The sequence below is a fragment of the Nerophis ophidion genome, linkage group LG08 (assembly GCF_033978795.1).
Source record: "Nerophis ophidion isolate RoL-2023_Sa linkage group LG08, RoL_Noph_v1.0, whole genome shotgun sequence".
Lineage (NCBI taxonomy): Eukaryota > Metazoa > Chordata > Actinopteri > Syngnathiformes > Syngnathidae > Nerophis > Nerophis ophidion.
In genome coordinates, this window is record NC_084618.1 from 54,379,211 (window position 1) to 54,403,556 (window position 24,346).

Below are 24,346 nucleotides of genomic sequence, written 5' to 3' on the forward strand. Positions count from 1 at the left end.
CCTGCTGCTCTCTTTTCTGATGAAATCCTCAAGAATAATGGAGGTCTCTTAACCTGTGCTTTAAGCTGAATCATCATAGTGATGTAGTGTTGTGCACTTACTACGTGACAGTAAAATGGGCGCGTTTCAGTTTATACAGACGTCACCGACTCACCGGTCAAGCTCTCCCTGGTGTTCACAGGCGGTACTGCAGGGGAAGCCATGAGTCATTTGGCTGAGGCGAGTTAAAGGGGAAATGCACGTTTTCGGGGAATTTTACCTATCGTTCAGTCATTATGTAAGACAAGAACACAGAGTATATATGTTTACATGTGTATACATTGTGTATACATATATATTTATATATGTACACATATATATGTATATATACAATACAATTTATGTATATATACGATACATTTTTTGTATATTTTAATTTTCCTGAAGGGATCTAATAAAATATATGTATACACACACCAACTAAAATACACATTAAAACAAAAAAATCCTGCTCTTTCCTTCAAAATAAAGGCCCAATACAATTTGATTTTCAGTATACTCCCATATATATTTACACACATTCATATATATGTATCTTCACACACACACACACACACACACACACACACACACACACACACACACACACACACACACACACACACACACACACACACACAATCTAAAAACAAAAAACAAGTACCCCCCCACACACATACAATCTAAATTATACATTAAACTAGAACATCCACACACAATCTAAAACAAAAAACAAGTACCCTCCCACACACATACAATCTAAATTATACATTAAACTAGAACATCCATCCATCAAGTACCCCCCCACACACATACAATCTAAATTACACATTAAACTACAACATCCATCCATCCATTTTCTACCGCTATTTAAACACATTCATATATATGTATCTTTTTACACATACACAAAATTACACTTTATCTAGAAAAACATGTACCCCCCCACACACAAACATACAATCTAAATTACACATTAAACTAGAACATCCATCCAACCATTTTCTACCGCTTATTCCCTTTGGGGTCGCGGGGAGGCCAATCTCAGCTACAATCGGGCGGAAGGCGGTGCACACCCTGGACAAGCCGCCACCTCATCGCAGGGCCAACACAGTAAACTACAACAACAAGTACCATATCAGAACAAGAAACCCTGCTCCTTCCTTCAAAATAAAGGCCTCATACAATTATTTGTTTGTAGTGTAATACTCCCACGTGAAAATTGTACAGTACCATATTAATTTATTGCAAAGTTATTACAAAAAGGGTACATCGTATTTTCATGACCAAAGAAATGCAGGATACTACGAATGCCTTCAAAATAAAACCAAAAGTCACGTTATTTGAATAAAAGAGTTGTATTATAAAAATGAAGATTAAAATCTGCATTTGTTTCAAACTAAAACATGTTCCTTCCAAAAGCAAAATAAAGAGTTTTACACAAAATTAGCTGATACTTGTTTATAATGCATGCGCTCATGACCTTAAATAGCACATACTGTTTATTGTACATTTGTGTCCGTAATTTAAGCATCGGTGCGTCTTGTCTAGAACTCGTCATCAGAGCTCAGCAGGAGTGTCTTCTCAGTATCCCCGTGGCTGCCAGTGCCACCCAGGGAACGGGGGACAGGCGGTGGTACCCCCTGCTCCAGTGTGGACTGCTGAGTGTACTGCTGGTAGGCCGGCGAGAAGTTGTGGATGGCGTCCTGGACCATGTCGCCTGGGTTCATGGTCTCCTTCAGGCTGCTGGAGATGCTCTTCATCGGGGCACAATGGCCTGTGGGAGGAGACCAGAATGAGTGATAGGATATGGAGACGCTACGGGAAGAAATAGGTGGTCTATGGTGACAGAGAAGAGAATGTGGTCATGAGGTTTGTACAATTTGAAATTCCACCAAAATGTTCAATAAATAAATGTTTCATAGTTTACAGTTACACTATACATTTGCACAATTCAACTCCTTTGAGCAAAACTTATTTGATCCTACCCCATTTACACATCGACATTACTGTTTTGTTCACTTCCCGTCTTTTTTATTGTCACCAATTTCTAATGAACGAAAAAAGAGGGACGATGTTGCAATGGATTGACAGCTTATGCAGTGATGAAGGTAAGAAGAGAAGCAAAGGGTTTTAACAAAAAAAATACTAATAAGCAAACATGAAGGAAAATATTGTGTTAAAGGAATAATAAATACTTAAATAATATATAAAATATTACAAAAAAAGAGTGACAAACTGGGGGCAACAATATCATTAAATGTTATATAAAGGCTAAAAACACTTATGTATATTTAAGATAGGGCTGTCAAAGTGAATGTGATTAAACAAAACATTATCCCATTAATCATGTACTAACACAGATATTATTCACAAATAAATAAGCTATACGGTCAGTGATCGGGTCAATGCATAGCTAGTGTAAAGATGGTGTGCTTGGTGGCACATTTTGCTTCAAATTACATGTTGATGTTACTTTATTTAAAATCAAGGTACTATGTGTCAATTGAATTATATAAAAATTATCTTCCAAAAAGCACACAATGTTTAAAAATACCATCTAAAAGCAAAACATGTTTTTGAGGCAGCCGCTAGCAGGAAAGCTATGAGTACACAGACAACCTCTCCCGTCCAAAGGCAAAACCCAGTAACTAAATTTTGGTCAAAACTGAGCTGATACTTTTGGAGTTCCTAGGTGATACGCTTTACATTAGGGTATGCGATATTGTAATTTGTTCCGTAAGTAAGCTGTTACGCGCATGGCAGGACCTAGCAACTACCACATAACCGCTTAGATACAACAGAAAAACCTAGTATCTCACGGGACCAATCTGAGCTTCTTTGTCAGTCGCCTTATTGTCTTTAATGAGACATTTGCACGAATGGGAGCCGACGGTCAACCTGATTATGTGATATTATGGCACGAGGGGATATTTGGAAGATTGGCCCAGGACGTTGCAAGCACCTTCATTAAATGTATTGTTCTTGATTTTTCCCCTTGCATACTCTTTTGGGCAGATAACTGTGGAGGTCAAAATAAAAACTGGACGCTGTACACGGCTCTTGCCCAATGTGCAAACGCAGAATGGGGCCCACCCGAGATGGTGATAAAATATCTGGAGAAAGGGCACACGTTCATGAGAGCAGATTCAATCCATGGCTCAATCGGCAAGAAAATGAAAGCTCAAGAAAACATCTATACGTTTGATGACTTTGTAGATATTTGTAAGACAGCATCAAGATAGATTGGTTTTCCTTTGTTTTCTCAAAATCAGCTAGAAGTGAGTTACCAGGTTTTGCCTTTGGACGGGAGACCTGCAGTGGACGACAAACAACGCTGGTGGAGTATCCCTGGGGCAACTTTGTCGATTCAAGTTAAGCAACTGCGATCAATCAAAATTCAAAGCTGTAAAAATTAAATTGACAACAATAATTTAAAGCAGTTGTCACCAACGTTTTCCAGCCCAGGATTTCTGGTCTCAGCCAAAAGCCAAAGCAAAATCTACCCATGGGAACAACTTTGTGTGTATGTATGTATGTATATATGTGTATGTGTGTGTGTATATATATATATATATATATATATATATATATATATATATATATATATATATATATATATGTATATATATATATATATATATATATCTAAGAATGTTGGAAAGTACAAAGACATTTTTTGCTCATTGTTTTTACAAAAGTACATCCTAATATACAACAATGCGCATGGCTGACTACATTTTACTCTTGTACGGCAGTTACAGTGGTGTAGTTTGTTTAGCTAAAACACAGCGGAGATAGTTATGGAAGGTTTTAGACGATGGCAATCGCTGGACCCTGAAAAGTAATTTTCCTTATTTTACAATGGGAAAAAATTATTTCACAAGTCAAACAATGTGCTCTGCAACGGACTGTGCTTGACTTTACTTTACAGGTTGCAATTAGGGACATGCTGCTTGGTCAATCATCGATAAGTATTTGCAGATTTTCATGAAAAAGTATCTTATCGCCATTTCCGATTAATACCTTTTAATGCCAATCACAAACACTGATCCCTTCGGCTGACATTTATTTTTAGTCCTCTGGCTGACAAGCGGCTAGCAGCTAATTATGTGCCTCCATACATTGTGGAGACACGCCCCTAAGTTAATAGAAATCACCTCCATTACAGAAAACAAACTACATTTCTTAGTATCTTCCAGTCAGTATCATTTGGGCTGTCAAACATTAACTATTTATGCATATGTATTTGTCGCAAATGTATTTTTTCATCATTGTACTGTCAGATAATTCCAGTTTTTACAAGCATGGCTGGACAATTAGTTTTAAACATTATGCTTTTTTAAACAGCTCAACACAAGATGGACATCAACATGCTTTTTATGACAATAAAGATTGTCGTCAGATTTTGTCATTTTTACCGTAATTACGGCTATAGGAGCACTTGCATTCAGAAGAGAGGAGCCACCCTTTCATGTTAAAATACCAGTTTCGTTAATTAATAACATAAAAATGGGTGTCGTTACGATCATGCTTTGATTGTCAAAGTTGTTTGGTAATGTAATCTGTTATATTCATACCTGAATGAATGCTTCTGATATTCTGTACATTATTTGTCGTACAAGTTTATGGTGTTCATATCGCTCCAAGATATTGTCTTAACCTTCTCATTTTGTTAGTGTAGTTGGGTCAGATATCGATGCCAAAGATAGTATGGATACTAACACAATCAAGTGATTAGATCCTTTTTTTTTATTTTGTCAAAATAATGTTTTTTAGTGTATACAGACTCTAATTTAAATATTGTGTTGACATTGTTAAACTGTCAATGACAATCACCATAAATAAATAGAAAAATTAACAGTTAATATAATTGATTGGTTTGTGTTGGCTGATTTCACTCATGGACAATCGGTACCAAAATTAGCAGCAAAAAACCCTCATCGGAACATGCCTAACATTGCGGAGAGCCATGAACAGTAATGCAACAGGTGATGTGGTTTGAAGACCAAAAAAGAAAATAGAACTTAAATCAACAACAGCCGCAAGACACACACACACTTAACTTCTTTTAAGGACACTACAAAATTGTTAGTGTGTGACCTACCAAGCTCTCCATATGTAGTGAGTGGTCCTTTAAGATGCAGCAGAGAACAGAGGAAAATAGAAGGTTTAAGTAGGAAGAGGGCATGAGACAAGACTATTAATGTTGCCAGATGTGGTAAAAAGAGAGAAAAAGACAGAAGTACTCAAAGAGTTCAAATAAAGTTAATTGAGGTTCTTCTCTTACTCTCACCTTGTGTGTTCAGACTTTTGTCCATGTAGACTCTGTACGTAAAAGCGGGACGGAGGACCAGCGCCGCAAAAAACATCTCGATGCAAATTAAAAAGTTTTGGTAGCCGGCGGCAACGGTGCCCTCGCCAACGGACACCTCCACTGAGTTAATCTGAGGAATGGCGCCGCACTTCTCCATGATGGCCAGCAACATGCCTGTGGATTGCCATCAAGTAAAAAGACAGCTGCTAAATAAAAGAACATTTGAAGAATACCATAAAACGAGTAACAATTGTCGCACCCTGCCAGAAGGAGAGGAAGATGACTGATTTGACCATGAAGAACTTGAGCATTGGTCTGTAAGGACTTAGCAGCTGCCGCATGGCGAAGTAAAAGAGGAAGAGGGCGTACAGCGACAAGCTGACTGAGATGTTGTAGATGATGGTGACGTACAGGTAACCGCCGGCAACGCTGTGGACGACAACACAAGAGATTACTTTACAAAAAAAATTTAAAATAGGAATCTCTTAAAAAGAATCATATAAAATAGAAACACAATTACAAAAACAAAGTTTAGGAAAATCAGAGATAAAGAACCATAGGAAGGACATCAATTTAAAGTATAAAACTAGCAAACGAGTCCCGCCCGACATTCTCTTAACTATTTATGATGTTATACAGTATGTCCATGTACCATAACAGTTAATCAAAATAATTTTAATGTTTAACATAGTAAAAGCTTCCATGCCGAATGCTTTTTTTTTTTTTAAATAGTTGTCATTAGCTGATATTTTGTGTATTAACATAATAAAATTGTGTTGAACCAGATGGCAATTAAAGTTAATGCTTTTAATCAATTGTACTTTTTCCGTTTAGGTGTATAATACTGCAGTATTTTAAACATAAATACTAAATTCAACCAACATTTACTTTTCTTAAATGTTTAAAAGAAGATAACTGCATATAATGTAACCATAGAACATAGTAATTTATGTAAATAAGATAGAATGCAACCATGGAACATAATGATTTATGTAAATAGATAGAATACTCCAGCACCCGCCGCGACCCAGAACATAATTTATGTGAATAGAAGTACCAATAGAACATAATAACTGATGTAAATAGATAGGATGTAACTATAGAACATAAGAATTTATGTAAATGGTTATGAAGTAACCATAGAACAGAATTTATGTAAATAGGACGTATCCATAGAACATAATGTTTTATGCAAATAGATATGACGTAACAATAGTACGTAATTCATGTAAATAGATAGGAAATAACCATAGAACATAATAATTTATGTAAATAAATAGATAGGAAGTAATCATCGGACATAATTCATGTAAATAGATAATGAAGTAACCATAAATTATAATAATCTATGTGAATAGGTAGGACGTAAACATAGAACATAATAACCTATGTAAATAGGTAGGACGTAAACATAAACCACAATTCATGTAAATAGATAGGCTGTAACCATAGAAAATAATAATTTATGTAAATAGACAGGACGTAACCATAGAACATAATATTTCCTGTAAATAGATAGGAAGTAACCATAAGACATAATATATGTAAATAGGTAGGACGTAACCAAAGACCATAATGCTTTATGTAAATAGGTAGGACATGACCATACAACATAATAATTCCTGTACATAGATAGGAAGTAACAGTAGAACATAATTCATGTAAAACTATCAGGGTAAAGCTTTTTGTTGCCTTGTTATTTTTTGGTAGTATGCAAATTACCACCAAACCTACGATGTAAAACTGTTTGTAATTGCATTTAAAACATCTGGGGCGGCATGGCGTAGTGGGTAGAGCAGCCATGCCAGAAACCTGAGGGTTGCAGGTTTGCTTCCCACCTAATGACATACAAATCGCTGCCGTTGTGTCCTTGGGCAGGACACTTCACCCTTGACCCCGGTGCCGCTCACACTGGTGAATGAATGAATGAATGAATGATTGGTGGTGGTCGGAGGGGCCGTAGGCGCAAACTGGCAGCCACGCTTCCGTCAGTCTACCCCAGGGCAGCTGTGGCTACTGATGTAGCTTACCACCACCAGGTGTGAATGAATGATGGGTTCCCACTTCACTGTGAGCGCTTTGAGTATCTAACAATAGAAAAGCGCGATATAAATCTAATCCATTCTTATTATTATTATTTACTATTAAGTGTGACACAGAACCTTCTCTAGAATGCGAATTATCTGAATGCGATCGCAACAATTGTGGCTTTTTCAAAGGCCATCCTGCACTTACTTGAAGTCTCCATCTTTGTATTTGCCATATGCTTGCAGGATGACCGTGATGGTTGCCATCAGAGGTTTGACCACACAAAACTGCAGAGTGGCCTGTTTACAGAAACGCAGGAAGCCAATGGAGTAGGCTTTTCCCCCCAGACAGCAGGTGCCATACAAGCAGCTGGACCTGAAAGAGCAGGAGGGTTCTATTACACACATGATGAGGTATATCGATGTAGTAAAACATATACCAAACTTTCCTAGGTGACAACTGAACTCTGCTACCTCAAACATCTATGATTGGACATCATCAATTTTGAATTAAGAGTTCTTCAGGCTTATATTAGCAAGTACAAATAATATAACTAAACGTGGTACTTACTCAATGGGTTTTCCTCGAATCTCTGCCATGATGGCGCTCTCTCCTCCAAGGTATTCATAACACAGGCTCAAGAAGTTGTATATCACAAATGCTGGGGACAAATGTAAACAATTGTCTTGTTACAACATACATAACTGCAAGTGCATAAAATTTATCTTAAAAACAAAGAATGCATGCTAAAATGGTACACAATACAACAATCATTCAATACTGTACATTGTGGTGTTATACACAGTAGTACCTCAATTGAAAAGTGTTTCGAAATAAGAGTGGTCTTTAAGCTAAATATTATGTTTTAAGTAACAAGTAACATTTTGAGTAAGAAGCATCCCCGCCATTAGTGAACCCCGTAAAATCCACCCAAAAATTCTAGTTTTACCTGCTAGCATTAGCTTGTAGCTAGTGATTGGCATATGTTTTCCAACCGTAGGAAGGAAGAAAGTGAGTGTAAGGACAGCGCTGAGAAGAAATGGATGATAATCATTGAATAAAAAAAATAAATAATCAAACTCAATGAATTGCCACCTTAACGTGGTGGAGGAGTTTGAGTACCCAAATGACCCAAGAGGATATGTTGTTGGGGACTACATGCCCCTGGTAGGGTTTCCCAAGACAAACTGCTCCGAGGTGATGGGTCAGACACAGTTTGCAGCAGTGTGAGGCTGCTGGGATGAGGATCAGCACTTCCAAATCTGAGGCCATGGTTTTCAACCTTGGGTAATGACCGAGAGGACAAGGTTGCGAATACAAGCGGCAGAAATTAGTTTCCTCCGCAGGATATCTGTGATCAACCTTAGAGATAGGGTGAGGAGCTTGGTCATTCGAGAGAGACTCAGAGTAGAGCCGCTGTTCCTTCACGTCGATAGGAGCCAGCTACGATGGCTCGGGCATCTACCATGCCTCTTGGACGCCTCCCTGGTGAGGTGTTTCGGGCATGTCCAGCTGGTAGGAGACCTCGGGGCAGACCTAGGACATGTTGGAGAGACTATGTCTCAAAGCTTGCCTGGGAACGCCTCGGTGTGTCCCCTGTGGAACTAGATGAGGCGGCCCAAGACAGGGAATTCTGGGCATCTCTGCTTAGACTGCTGCCCCCGCTACCCAGACTCGGATAAGCGGTAGAAGATGGATGTATGGATGGATGGCTGAAATCATCAAAAACACGACCAAGCGCGTCGCCAATTTGGCAAAGCAATTTGAGCGCATCACTGTTATTTTACACCATACTGAAGCATAATAAGTCTTAACGCCAGGGAAGAATAAGAAAATATCTAAACTGCGAACGTTTATCTATGAAAATATGAAAAAGCTGCTGATGGTGGGTTTGATGGAAAAAACGCTCTAAACCCGGATGTCCATGTGGGACAGCGTCACCAAGGTAGGGCGACACCATCTGCAGTCTGGCAATCCCTACTGCCGCTCTGCTGCGATTCCGTCCTGCAGCGAAATAGCTCAGACATTTACGAGATCTCACTAATCCGAGCGTGATCACGTGTTAAGGAGAGTTGTAGTAAAGTGAACCATGGTTTATTTTGTTCCTCCAGAGGAGCAGAAGCAAATACATTTGGTCCTGCCAATAATAACAGGAGCTAAACAGCAACACTTGTTAAACAATTTAATTTTTATTAGAAAGAAACAACACAACTAACATCCTCCCTGGTGAGCGTGTCAAACTTTACCTGTCGCCTTATCAGTTGGTATTTGACACAGGCCCCCATATCTCCATATAGCTGCTCGGTATATGCCTTTATATCATTCTTCAATTTTGGACCTACGGAATTAGCATGTCCTTATCCATTTTTGTCAACGGAGGTGAAATTACGTCTGAACACCTTGTAACACAAGTTGACTTCATGTCCGTCGCCACCCTAAGGACTTTTCAAAGTGTAAAATACAATCTGCCTTGAAAACTGAGTATTTTATTTTGAAAGTAAACCAGATAATTTAATTAATTTGTGTTAGTGCATGAGTTCCTGTCCAACACAAGCAGATTTGAGCTAAATTGAATGGATTTGTTAGGGCATCTGGCAAATATAGCTCTGCATATATTTAGTGCTGAAATGCAGAACGTCAACAGCCTATCAGTGACGTTCCGCAGGTGGTGGAAACGGACACATTGACTTGAATTAAAAAAAAAAAAAAAAAAAAAAAAAAAAAAAAAGAGTACGCCGCTGTGCGTTTGCTGTTTCGCGGCCATTTTGCATTCAGTGGAAATCCGGGGTTAAGGAGATACTGTACTTTTTTTATTACATTACTACTATAGTTTTTAGTAGTACAGTAGATTGTATTGATTTATACAATATTCTTCATCTAAATGTTAGTTATTCTTCTTACATGTTAAAATTGTGTTTCTTGGGGGCTTGCACCAATTATTGATTGCAATTACTTTTTAAGGAGATATTTGTTTGATATACAAGTGTTTTTGAGTTCAGAGCTCTATCACATAACCAATTAAGTTTGTAAGTTGAGGTACGACTGTAATTCATAGTAATGCCTCTTAATAAACAGTAGCAGAGTCAAAGTCTTCATATTTTCTATTTTTAAAGGGAAAAAACGTGACGTTACGGACTTCCATCCATCCATTTTCTACCGCTTGTCCCTCTTGGGTTGCAGGGGTGGCTAGAGCCAATCCCAGCTGCATTCGGGCAGAATGCGGTGTACACCCTGGACAAGTCGCCAATTCAGCACAGGACCAATACAGACAGACAACAGTCACACTCCCTTTCCCATACAAGGGCCAATTTAGTGTTGCCAAGCAACCACTTTCATGTTTTAAATGAAATTTTGCTGTGGAAACAACAAAAAGTCAGATTCACATTCAATACCAAAATCCACGATATGCAACATTTCATTCCTTAGACATTGGTGGAGACAAATTACTATATTACTAACAGCAAATAAACTGCGATATGAAAAGAGAAAAGAAAAGAAAGTTGCCATAGATATTCTCAACACCTCATATCGTGTCACCTTCTTCCATTGTAATTTACTCTAAGCGTCTTTTTGGGGAGGTTTTTCAAGTGTTGTTTGTGTGCATGTGTGTGTCAAAATATTCCTATTTCCGTCACACAAAATCCCTCTTGTGCACAAATCAAAAGAATACTTGTTCAGTGCCACAAGGTGGAGGTTGTTTTCTTATGGAGCAATAAAAGATCCACTGAGTGAGGGAGAAAAGAGAACCTGCTGGCAGCAAAGACTGAGACTACGTAAACACAAGCATAGCGTGTGCAGTTTAGATTTGTTGACCCTGGACTGCTTGGAAATAGTAACAGTCTAGCAAGGGGATGGTGATTGCCCATTAAAAGGGGTACGCAGTGGCAGTTTAATGCAACATAATCACAGACAAACACAAGCGGAAAGTAAAATTAAGCCAAATATTTGCCTTTCCTTGAAGAGTAACATAAACACAAGTCACTAAAAGTGTTTTAGGGGGCTAAGTGGGTTAGTTCAGCCACAGACTTCTACTGATTGGTAGTACTATATGTTGTTAGGGTTTGGTAGGGAACTTCCTGTTTGTTGATCCAGGTGCATGAGGGACATGTGTTTGTCCTAGCATGAAAACTTCATTACCTCTCGTACAATGTCTTATTTCCCAACCAATTCATTTTCTGAGGAGCCAATGTCTGTCACCTAACAATGACATCATCCCCGCTATTTCCCAACATTCCTTAATTCTATGTCATTTTCTAGGCAATTACATTTTCCAGACAGTCATAGTTGCACTGAACATGTACCAATGATGGCTCTTTTCAGTCCAAATTCCATGACTTGCCATATGGTGGAATCAATAGAGCAAATGTCGGTTGCTGTTGTTTTAAAAGAAAACAATGCTCAGTCAATACAGTATTGAAAAAATCTCCCTCGATCTGGGGCTCCACGCAAGATCTCATCCCGTGGGATCAAAATGATCATGAGAACGGTGAGCAAAAATCCCAGAACCACACGGGGGGACCTGGTGAATGAACTGCAGAAAGCTGGGACCAAAGTAACAAAGGTTACCATCAGTAACACACCACGCCAACAGGGAATCAAATCATGCAGTGCCAGACGGGTCCCCCTGCTTAAGCCAGTGCATGTCCAGGCCCGTCTGAAGTTTGCCAGCGAGCACAGGGGAGAAAGTTGTGTGGTCAGATGAAACCAAAATAGAACTTTTTGGTATAAACTCAACTCGTCGTGTTTGGAGGAAGAAGAATACTGAGTTGCATCCCAAGAACACCACACCTACTGTAAAGCATGGGGGTGGAAACATCATGCTTTGGGGCTGTTTTCTGCTAAGGGGACAGGACGATTGGTTAAGGAAAGAATGAATGGGGCCATGTATCGTGAGATTTTGAGCCAAAACCTCTTTCCATCAGTGAGAGCTTTGAATGGTTGAGCAAATACTCATTTTCCACCATAATTTACAAATAAATTCCTTAAAATTCCTACAATGTGAATTCCTGGATTTTTTTTCACATTCTGTCTTTCACAGTTGAAGTGTACCTATCATGAAAACTACAGACCTCTGTCATCATTTTAAGTGGGAAAACTTGCACAATCGGTGGCTGACTAAATACTTTTTTTGCCCCACTGTATATATAAAAAAATAAATAAATATATATATATAGCTAGAATTCACTGAAAGGCAAGTATTTCCTATATATATATACACATATATATATATATATATATATATATATACACATACATATATATATATATAGGAAATACTTGGTGAATCTAGCTGTAAATATACTACTCTCCTCTTAACCACGCCCCCAAACACACCCCGCCCCAAACCATGCTCCCGCCCCACCCCCGACTATGCCCTCTCCCCCCACCTCCCGAAATCGGAGGTCTCAAGGTTGGCAAGTATGATCTCACGGCACACTAGTGTGCCGCAGCACAGAGGTTGAAAAACACGGGGTTAGATGTTACACTGATTTGCTTTCACAGAAAGCTAAAATATGGATTTTTCCACATATCGTTAAACATATATTGATTGACCTACATTTTATTGGTTTTAAACATCTTTAATGTACAAAATTTAATAAATGAAACACATTATTCTGTAAGTAGCCCTGGCTGGAAAAATTTTGGACACCCTTGCACCAGATGAACCTTGGCTTCTGTAGAATTGCTAAATACATATTCTAAAATGAATATATAACTATAAATCCATCCATCCATCCATTTTCTACCGCTTATTCCCTTTCGGGGTCGCGGGGGGCGCTGGCGCCTATCTCAGCTATAAATATATAACTATATTCGTTTACATGAATTGTGTTATATATAACTATAAATAAAGTTTTGCGAGTTAGTACTGTATGTTACATGTAGCCTGCATAAATTCTGAACGACTCAAAGCTACAATGAAAGTTTAATACTTTTTTATGTCATGTTTACAGCTTGTCAGTTAATTAACTACTTGGTGAATCTAGCTGTAAATATACTCCTCCCCTCTTAACCACGCCCCCAAACACACCCCGCCCCAAACCATGCTCCCGCCCCACCCCCGACTATGCCCTCTCCCCCCACCTCCCGAAATCGGAGGTCTCAAGGTTGGCAAGTATGATCTCACGGCACAGAGGTTGAAAAACACGAGGTTAGATGTTACACTGATTTGCTTTCACAGAAAGCTAAAATATGGATTTTTGCACAGATAGTTAAACATATATTGATTGACCTACATTTTATTGGTTTTAAACATCTTTAATGTACAAAATTTAATAAATGAAACACATTTTTCTGTAAGTAACCCTGGCTGGAAAAATTTTGGACACCCTTGCACCAGATGAACCTTGGCTTCTGTAGAATTGCTAAATAAATATTCTAAAATGAATATATAACTATAAATATATAACTATATTCGTTTACATGAATTGTGTTATATATAACAATAAATAAAGTTTTGCGAGTTAATACTGTATGTTACATGTAGCCTGCATAAATTCTGAACGACTCAAAGCTACAATGAAAGTTTAATACTTTTTTATGTCATGTTTACAGCTTGTCAGTTAAATAACTACTTTCTGACACGCACAGGCTCTATTTTCATTCACGCACTTGCACGCTTGAGTGCATTAGGGTGTTTACACTGTGAAGTACTGTACAGGCAAAATGCCAGATGTTGCACTTAACAGATGTGTGCAACAATGGAAACTAAACCAAGCTTAATCAGCGCCATGGAGGGGCAAGACTAACCCGGGTGGTTGCAATTGACAATTAAAAAGGCAAGAAGGAATTTAGAAAACAGATATACACTGTTATCATTTCCCTTAAGTGTGCAACGACTAATTGATTTGGGCGAGCACTACACAATTCCTGCCGACAAGAACCAAGTACACAGTGCACATAGTATACATACCGTATTAAAGTGTAAGTATGTTAAGTGTGCTAATTGAAACAGACACAGGAACATCTTCGGTGGTGGGTGTGGGATTATGTCCCCCGTGTGCCGCCTCAGCGTGTGGACGATGACAGCCAAAGCGGCTCATAAAAACACAACTGTGCTAATCCTGTTATTCCCCCCTTCCCTCCCAAAAAGCTAAACTCTTTCATCCTCTGTGTTGACTGTATGTGCTGTCCAATCATGTCTGCCTGATAACTGCTATCAGTTTAATACAAAAAGTGTGAGAATGTGACCTATTAGTTCACAGCAGAGCTTGTTTGTGCTGCTGCCAACCTTTGTGTTAGGTCATCTCTTTGTTAGTGTATTATTGCACGGTGCCTTTTGTCAATCTGCGTTTCCATCAAATCCACCTACACACAAACTTCACGTCACTGTTTGACGTCGACGCTGAAATGCTGACTGGCTGAACAGTTTGTCTGTGCGTCCTGTTTACCAATTGCTCACATTTCCCTGTGGATCTGTTAACAGCCTAACTGGTCGCCACGGCGATACAGTCAGCACTAGACACGCATACAATAAGAACTTTGCAAACAAATAGGTTTGAGGGAAAACTCATTATCTTGTTGTAGCCAACCCGGCAGATGAGAAGGATTTTGGGGTGCTGTTGCCATGCAACAGGTCAGTCATTCTTAACCCAGGAGAAGAGCAGGTCACGACTCAACAAACACAGAATACAAATATTGCACCAGGTGAGAAATTATTGGGGGAAAAAAATATCTTAATTTGATTGAGCTTTTTGTTTGTTAAAGCTATACAGAGGCCCACTCAGACCTAACCTGGACTGGTGAATGCGGAGGGGAAGAGAAGGTTCCAATTATCCAGTTGTTTGGAGATATTTCATTTGACACCCAATTCGTCATGGTAACCATTGAAACCGACAGAGGACACTAATCTCTGATGCAGTCAAATACTGTACAAGGGTATGCAACCTTTACCATCAAAATAGCCATTTTGCCCACTCTTGCTGCAAAACATAACAGTCTATAAACTTTTAAAAGTTTGAATCTCTTTGATTTTACAGGCAAAGCAATCGGTACATGCAAAATAAAACTTTCTCCTTACAATTTTTTGGGGCACGATTGTATGGTTACATTACAATTGAGCAGTGCTTTTCAAATATGCTGTCACGCCCCCCTAGGAAGAAAAAATTATTTTGCACCCCCGCCACTGTCCACTGTGATTAAAAATAGTATAATTTGACAATAGAATTGTTAAAACCTCTGCATAATATTACAAGCTTATTAACATTATAAGAAAACAACACACTGGACTTACATCGTCTCCCTCTGTGTTTACAGTAAAGCAAAGTGCTACATATGCTTCATCATATCCTGGTACGGCAAAGAAAGCCCCCATCCTATCGCGCGCGCCCATCCCATCATTTGAGAAGATCTGCCCGAAAGGTTGTATATTCAAAAAGCTTCTCACCGCACACAGGTGTCCCTCCCTTTTTCTTGACTTCCTTGTGTCTCAGGACTCAGCCTGTACACATTCACAACCCCACACACAATCATAAATCATAGAACTACAAAAATGATATTTTTCCTCACCCTACTCAGAGGGAAACCACCACAAGGAGGCTGTAGAGACATATGCGGTTTCAGAGCCAAACACAAACCAATCCAGGAAGACAATGATGTAACGATAAACGGTATGAATGATAAACGCGGTAAAATCCCTGAATGTCACTTAAATTACCGTTTTAAATTGAAAAAAAAAAAAAAAAAACGTGATTGATAACAACACTCTAATAAACTCACAGACTGACTGGCACCATGTTAACATGAATCCAAGTGACATGTCTTTCCCTATTAGGAAATGACGTACCCCACTCTAATTGTATATAAACATATAGCTGTCTGGGTGAGCAAAATATTTAATTGTGCAACACATTTACCTACAAGCTGTGCTGTCTTAGGACAGTGATCCATCTTTAATCAGAGGAAAACAAGACAGAGGTGTTTTTACAGTGCGTTCGTCAACCACCGAACAGAGTAGGACGCCGGCAGAAAAAATATATATAAATAATGGATTTTATTTGTTACAAAGTTTTAATTTAAATACATTTTAAAGTGCACCAGTAAAAACAATAATCAAAACAATAAAAGCTTAGTCATTAAAACAGGTAAAATACTAAGACTAAAACAGTGTCAGTATCAGTCAAGCATAAGAAAAACAAACACTTAAAATTGTGTGTCTGTTTATTTTAGTTTTTAAAAAAATAACTTGGTCAAAAGATTTCAGTGTGTCTATCAGTACTTTTTGAACACATTAAACAATACCGCGATCATAATGATAACCAGGACATGATTTTTAAAATTTTATTACGTCCCTGCAAGAAACACCAAATAAATAATAAAGACTGACAATTTGAAATAATCAACCCTTACGGTCAGCCATCATAAAACTGCTTTGAGTAACCATTCAACATGCCTAATCGGGATGCACAGTAAAAAAGAACAAAAATCTCAAGAGTCAGAGCCCATTTCTACAGGATTTTTAAAATTCTACTTAAGGAACTGCATCACAAACAAACACTGACATTTTAACTTAAAAACTTCCACTGTGAAAAAAGAACAAAATTCTCAGAGTCAGATCCCAATTCTAAATGATTTTAAACATTTTACTGATGGAACTGCATCACAAATACTGCCATTTTAATTAAGGATGTTAATATGACGGAAGACACTCGCTCCTGTCACCTAGTCAGTGTCCGAATAGTAGTAATGATAGTAATTAAAGTTAAAATTATAACAACAAAACTGATGGGCTTCAAGTGAAAGCACTGATGGGCTTCAAGTGAAAGCACTGAACATGAAAAAAAGAGGACTTGTCTTTAAGAAAATGTGATTCACATTGTTTTGAAAATGCTTACAAGAGTAATTAAAGTCACGACAGTGTAAAAAACCTCCGGAAAAATATGACAAACAGTTTGCATAAAGACAAATGTGCAATATGTGTTTAAGGGGGGAATTTCTCTTCATAATAACAAAAAAAGAGCTGACTTATAGTTGCCTGGGCATATTTCATTGAGCAACCAAGGACCCTTTGTTGTCCTGTCCATTCCTGGTGGCACCACAAAAATAAACTAAAACACAGTCAAGCTAAAGTCTTTGGCGATTTTTGCGTACCTCAATAATTTTGTTCAACTTTAGAGACATAATTTGTTTCCAAGTTGAGTTAGAACTTTGTGATTTCACTGTACAACAACAGCCTAACAGGAGAGATGAATGGGGCCCTTTGATAACATCCCTTTGTGGGTGGACTAATCAATTAGCAATGGCTGGACAGATTGTTCCTCAGCAGTCTGATTTGATGGCAACATGCTTCAACTCAACTGGAAAAGTTGTCCACGGTGTAGCGGGAAGGATTTTAATCAGTAACATCACCTCATTGGGGCTTGTCAAAACAACACACTTTCATGCGTTTGTTGGTGCAGAGCAACTTGCATCATAAGACCTGAATATTTACTAATATTTTGAGTATTTGATATTGGTTCTCACCTTCATAGCAGTCCCTGATGGTGTCAAAGTATACGTAGTATTGATCGTTGGTGAAGAAGAGGAGGCTGAGCCAAGAATCGAAGGCATAAATAGGAACGATGAAGAGGATGCGTACAATGTGGCGCTGCTCCCGGGGTGAGCTGTAGTAACGCAGGTGCATGTAGATCTGCAATTGAGGAAGAAATACTTTTATTTAATTGTGTATTTTGACTAATTAACGCATGAATGATTTGATTGAATTCTGATTTAAATCCTAATTATTGCACAGCATTACCTTGACAGTCTTTCTATGCCCTTACCACCTAACCCTAGATCAAGTTTCCATGTGTTTGTGCATGCAGTGCATCACATGATACACCTGCTGAGGGATGCTGCCAAGCAACCTGTGCTCCTCTTTGGGCTCAGGTAGATGTTTACCTTATGCAGCAGACATGAATTTCATGTGCTCCATACAAATATGATAGTATTAATTGATTCTGGAAGTTTCACAACGGAATTGAGGCCAAAGTGTCGGACAATTGTTCAAAAAAATTAAATGAAATGGTTTACAAAAATTGGGACATCTTGTTTACTTTTATGGTTTTATAAAGTAAATAGTTGTTTGATTATTAATACATGACACAAATAGTTGTTTGATTATTAATGCATGACACACAGTTATGTGGAAAGGGTGTGGCTGTCTGTAGGCCTGGCCCTATCTATAGTCAACAAATCAACTCATCGAACGATAAATTAAAATGAACTCGCTAACTCCCATGTCTCTGTCTCAAACAGGGTACAAGAGCGTTCATTCTGTGGATCACTCTCAGCTGAGCGCATTTATTCATGAAACTCCATTCAGAAATAAACGGAGTGAAACCTGTTCAAAGTTATCCACAACCGTTGTCTAGGTGGGAGGAGGTATGGAAATATCTTAGCTTCAAAAGAGTGAGCAAGATGAGCCATTCAACATGGCTGAACGAGCAAGTATAAAAATTGGTTGGAAAGCCGCGGCCAAAAAAAACAACTACCAAGCACAAGTTTGTTGTGTTTGAAAGGAATACTAACATTATTAATATTATGGGATAGGTTGATTGGCAACACTAAATTGGCCCTAGTGTGTGAATGTGAGTGTGAATGTTGTCTGTCTCTGTGTTGACCCTGCGATGAGGTGGCGACTTGTCTAGGGTGTAGACCGCCTTACGCCCGATTGTAGCTGAGATAGGCACCAGCGCCACCCGCGACCCCAGAAGGGAATAAGCGGTAGAAAATAGATGGATGGATTATGATTACCCAAGTGCTTAATTTGGTCTCAAAATAATGTTGACAAAAATATTGTTTTTCCACAATAATTTTTGGGACAATATATCATACAATATATCATCCAACAAAATGGATCATTGAATCAGGCCTATCTCTTTGTTACCTGGTGAGAGGTGAGGATTAGGGCGGTCCAGACAAAGAAGCCGGACACAGCCTGTGCTGCAGGGGTCATGAGAAAAGTGGGCTGGTCCTGGCTAAGCAAGGGGAGATCAGGGAGCCAGGAGATGTTGGGCCCCGCTGGAGCTGGCGTGGCTGGGACACCTGCTGCAGCCGTCAAAGGGGACTCCTCCCCAAGCCGCTCTGACAGCGGCACATCTCGCCTCCACAGGGTCAACATCTGGAAGCAGAGGTAGAAGTTTAGATAGAGATGACAAAGCATCTATGTGGGCGGTCCACGTTCCAAAAATGTACTCGTAAGGTTATTTGTAGATTCTAACTTGTACATAGGCGTTCATGGTTGTTGTGATTGGCTGGCTCCTGTCTAAAGTCACCTGGGATGGGCTTGATAATTAGGGTAAGCAATATAGAAAATGGATGAAACATCATCGAAGTGGCATTTGTGTAAGTAGGTGCCCGCTGATTAAAATCTGTACAAGGTAGGCGAGCCAGTGAGTAAATTGTCATTTCCCACTAAACCTTATCTTAGCAACTATGCAATGACGCAACGCATCAATACCACCACAGATAACCATCAACCTAAAACATTGATCGCACATGTTTAAATTATGTAAAATCTAATATTAGTCCAAGATAGAGGATCGAGAGAAGAGCGAGTCACATTTTCAGAACACCTGCTAACATACCTTATTTATCGTCAATAGGGTTTGGGGACGGCATGGGAGAGTGGCCGTGCCAGCAACCTGAGGGTTCCTGGTTCTGCCAATCTAGTCACGTCAGATATGTCCTTGAGAAAGACACTTTACCCTTGCTCCTGATGGGTCGTGATTAGCTGCCTTGCATGGCAGCTGCCGCCATCAGTATGTGAATGTGGAAACAGTGTCAAAGCGCTTTGAGTACCTTGAAGGTAGAAAAGCGCTATACAAGTATAATTCATTTACCATTTATCCGTACACTTGAGCAGAAGGTCCAACTATTGTGGGATCACACTCCTCAGCCTTCCCGGTGAGGTCTATTCAGGTGTACTGGAGAGGAGGCTACGCCAGACATTTGAACCTCGGATTCAGCTGGAGTGTGGTTTTCGTACTGGTCGTCTATACTCTCAGCTTATTTACTCCTCGAGGGTACCTGGGAGGTTGCCCAACCAGTTTACATGTGTTTTGTGGACTTAGAGAAGGCATTCGGCCGTGTCCCTTGGGAAGTCCTGCAGGGAGTGCTCAGATAGTATGGGATATCTGATTGCCTGATTGTGACGGTCTACTCCCAGTATGATCATTGTCAGAGCTTGGTAAGTCCTTTGTACTGATTCTGTTCATAACATTAGATTCTGTTCATAACATTAATGGACAGAATTTCTAGGCGCAGTCAGGGTATTGGGGGGATACAGTTTGGTGGTTACAGGATTAGGTCTGCTTTTTTGTAGATATGGTCCTGTTGGCTTCATCTCACCAGGATCTTCAGCTTTTACTGGATCGATTCGCAGTCGATTGTATAGTGACTAGGATGAAAAACAATCACCTCCAAGTCAATCAGAGTCCATGGTTCTTGCCTGGGTGGAGTGCTATCTTTGGGTTTGGGGAGGAGATCTTGTTTTTCAAAGTACAGTAGGTAAAACTGTATTTTTGCCTCATTCCCGTGAGAATCTTGCATGTGACTGAAGCATTAAGGAATATGACTATCCAGGATTAACTGCAGTGTGCTCAAACAACCATCAGAACACCTAAGGGAGGCTATGTCTCCCTGCTGGCCTGGGAACACTTTGGGATCCTATAGGCGAAGCTAAACAAAGAGGCTCGGAAGAGGAAAGTCTGGGTTTCCCTGCTTAGGCTGCTGCCCCCGCGACCCGACCTCGGATAAGCGGAAGAAGATGGAAGCATGGATGGATACTATTTATTCATACTGGGGCTGGGCGATGTATCGATATACGCAATATATCGCGGGTTTGTCTCTGTGCGATATAGAAAATGACTATCGTAATATTCGAGTATAAGTTCTCACGCAGTTGCTTTTAGCTGCGGGCATTACACTACAGGCTCTTCCCACTCCTTCTTGTGTCTCCTTCTCACAGACAGCAAGCGCCGGTTCTTACACACGTCACATACTACTGTCACGTGAGGGCTGGGCGATATATCGATATACGATATATATCGCGGGTTTGTCTCTGTGCGATATAGAAAATTACTATATCGTAATATTTGAGTAGACGTTCTCACGCAGCTGCGGGCATTACACTCTCCTCTTACCTGTCTCCTCACAGACAAGCAGGCACACATTCATATGTCATTTACTGTCACGTCAGACGTACACGCCCTCGCCCAGCGGAGAGGTCGCGGCGTGGCTAACGTTAGCTGTGATGCTAGCGGGTTGTTGCGGGGAAAGAAGGTGCGGATCTCGTAACAAATGAAGGAAGAACTAATTCCCAAGAAAAACAGCACGGGGTCCATCGTCTGGCGGGGCTTCGGCTTCAAGCGGGAATATGTCGAATAGACAAATTCAATAAAGTGTGGGGCACAAGCGTTGCTACCAAAAGTAGCATTACCGCTAATATGTAGCATCATTTGAAAAGTCACCTGCTAATAACTTTAATAAATACAGTTTTGGTAAATTGACTTAGTTGTGACTTCCTTCTCTGCATGAAAGTTTAAAAGTAGCATATATTAGTGCAGTATGAAGAAGAATATTTTAATGTAGACACAGAATCATCATACTGCTGTGATTATATGCATCAAGTGTTCATTCAAGGCTAAGGCAAAATATCATAATACATATCGTATATCACGATATGGCCTAAAAATATTGCGATATTAAAAAAAGGCAATATCGCCCAGCCCTATGTCACGCCATAAGTCACATACTGCCCTCGCCCAGCAGGGAGGTAGCAGCGTGGCTAACGTTAACTGTGATGCTAGCGGAGTGGTAATACGAGAGAAAGAAGGTGCAAATCTGGTAACAAATGAATGAATTCCCACGAAAAACAGCAGGGGGTCCATCATCTGGCGGTGGTTCGGCTTCAAGCGGGAATATGTCAAATAGACAACTTTATTTGTCAAGTGTGGGGCACAAGCGTTGATACCAAATGTAGCATTACAACTAATATGTATCATCATTTGAAAAGTCACCTGCTAATAACTGTTTAATAAACACTTTTGGTAAATTGACTTAGTTGTGATTTCCTTCTCTGCATGAAAGTTTAAAATGAGCATATATCAGTGCAGTATGAACTAGAATGTTTTAATAGAGACACATAGAATCATCATACTGCTGTGATTATATGCATCAAGTGTTCATTCGAAGCTAAGGCAAAATACAGAGCTATATATCGTATATCGCGATATGGCCTAAAAATATTGCGATATTAAAAAAAGGCCATATCGCCCCGCTCTAATTTATACCCAATTCCATTTCAAGCAATAACAGAAGTATATGAAATGTCAGCTGCAGTGCCCACTACCCAGTATTTATTTCAGTCACACCATTCAACTCACTAAATCGTTTTGGATCATATTGTTCTAAATAAATGCGATCGTCTCTGATTCGTATCAGCAACCAAAAAATATAAAATCGAATCGTTAGACCCCTTGAAAATAATGGTTATGGCAGCTCAAATTAGGAATGTTGTAACTCTTAGTTTGACCATGTAATAGATTAATCTGATTTAAATGCTTACCTACGTGAAAAATCTGGACTTTATAGATTTTATGTAACTACTAAAGTTGCATCAGATATGCAAACAGAGCAAAGACAAGAGAGGACAAAACAATCCAAAAATAGTATTTTCCTCAATAAAAACACTTGCTCTCTGGCTTTTATAACCTAAATGATTATGATGATGTATGATAAAAGTTAGGGTGGTTTATTTCTCTGATGCTTTTGTGTGGCACAATGAGGTCATTCTTAAAGGCCATGAGTTTATTATCGTGGACTCCGACTTAAACAAGTTGAAAAACTTATTCGGGTGTTACCATTTAGTGGTCAATTGTACGGAATTTGTACTGTACTGTGCAATTTACTAAGAAAAGTTTCAATCAATCAATCAAAAGGCATCAGCAGATGCACAGATAAAAAAGCCAAATAAAGGCAATAACACTGACACATATATAACATCGGTGACTTTGAAGGGACAAAAGGGACATCTGTGTGTTTAAATAAAAAGCCAAATAGTCAAACAGGGGACTAACAATGGTTGTGTGGCATAAGGTCAGGAGCTGCAACAGATGGTACGAGGGCCAAGAGGGGGAGTAGGAGTCGTGCTTATCAGCGTAAAGCCAATGTATTCCAAAGCTAAAACTGAATTACATGTTTGACACAAATATGCGCAATGGTGACGTTTGAATAAGGCGAGCAGGTAAAAACGTACCTTTGCGAATGGTGCCAACTAGTTTCAACCCTGGAATAGAGAAAAATCATATTTATTAGTGCTTGTTCTTTGTGTTAAGACATACGTTTTTAGAGCGGTAACAAGACCAGACTTACCAAAAAAAAGAATCCTTCGACCAGAAATAGCCCGTAAACAGCCTTAATTCCAGCTCAGTGTCGGACTGTCGTCCCCCCGGACATCCATGTTGAGCCCTCGCTGACCCGTTAACTTTTCCTTTAGTTACCCCTACCGAAAAAGTAACCTAAGCTGTTAAACAACGCGTACGTTACAGTCTATACGTAACCCCTTTTATGCCAATGAAAGTTTGTTTTTCCGTTAGTGAAACTGAAAACCCTCACTGTCATTGGCAGAAGCTCTTCTTTCTCTAAACACTTTGGGACAGACAGGGGATTGGAGTCAGACTATCCCCGCCCATTGTGGGAGGAGCAAACACCACAACAAATCACAGCACACACATTTTAATAACAAGGAAGAAGGCGGAGTTAGTCCTACACCACAGAATGGATTCTGGGATTTATAGCTCTTTAAAAGAAACAGCTGTTTCTTTCAAGGAACGTATATTCATTATTTGTTGTAACTAAGGAAACAATCACTGGTTTCAGTTCACAAGATAAGATGTGGATGAGAATAATTAAAATATATCCCAATATGTATTGGTGGGAATTATTCTGAAATATTGACTCTATTTTTACTTCTGTTTTTCTTGCAAACATTCCATAAATTGG

At 39.3% G+C, this 24,346-nt stretch overlaps 1 protein-coding gene across 2 annotated transcripts; it reads right to left on the minus strand.

Annotated features, from left to right (window-relative positions):
• Positions 1–1,205: 1,205 nt before the first annotated feature.
• tmem184ba (transmembrane protein 184ba) lies at positions 1,206–24,014 on the minus strand. 2 transcript variants are annotated; one of them, XM_061908930.1, is made up of 10 exons: positions 23,717–24,014; positions 23,601–23,630; positions 19,230–19,463; positions 17,825–17,990; positions 7,934–8,024; positions 7,571–7,738; positions 5,595–5,764; positions 5,315–5,509; positions 5,126–5,152; positions 1,206–1,795 (listed from the first exon to the last, which is right to left on the minus strand). In XM_061908930.1, exons 3-10 carry the CDS (start codon positions 19,461–19,463, stop codon positions 1,566–1,568), a joined length of 1,281 nt encoding a protein of 426 aa, XP_061764914.1. In that variant the 5' UTR covers positions 23,601–23,630; positions 23,717–24,014; the 3' UTR covers positions 1,206–1,565. The 2 variants fall into 2 exon arrangements, with proteins under 2 accessions (XP_061764914.1, XP_061764916.1); XM_061908932.1 differs by lacking the exon at positions 5,126–5,152 and having other exon boundaries at positions 23,717–24,013.
• Between the last annotated feature and the right edge of the window lie 332 nt (positions 24,015–24,346).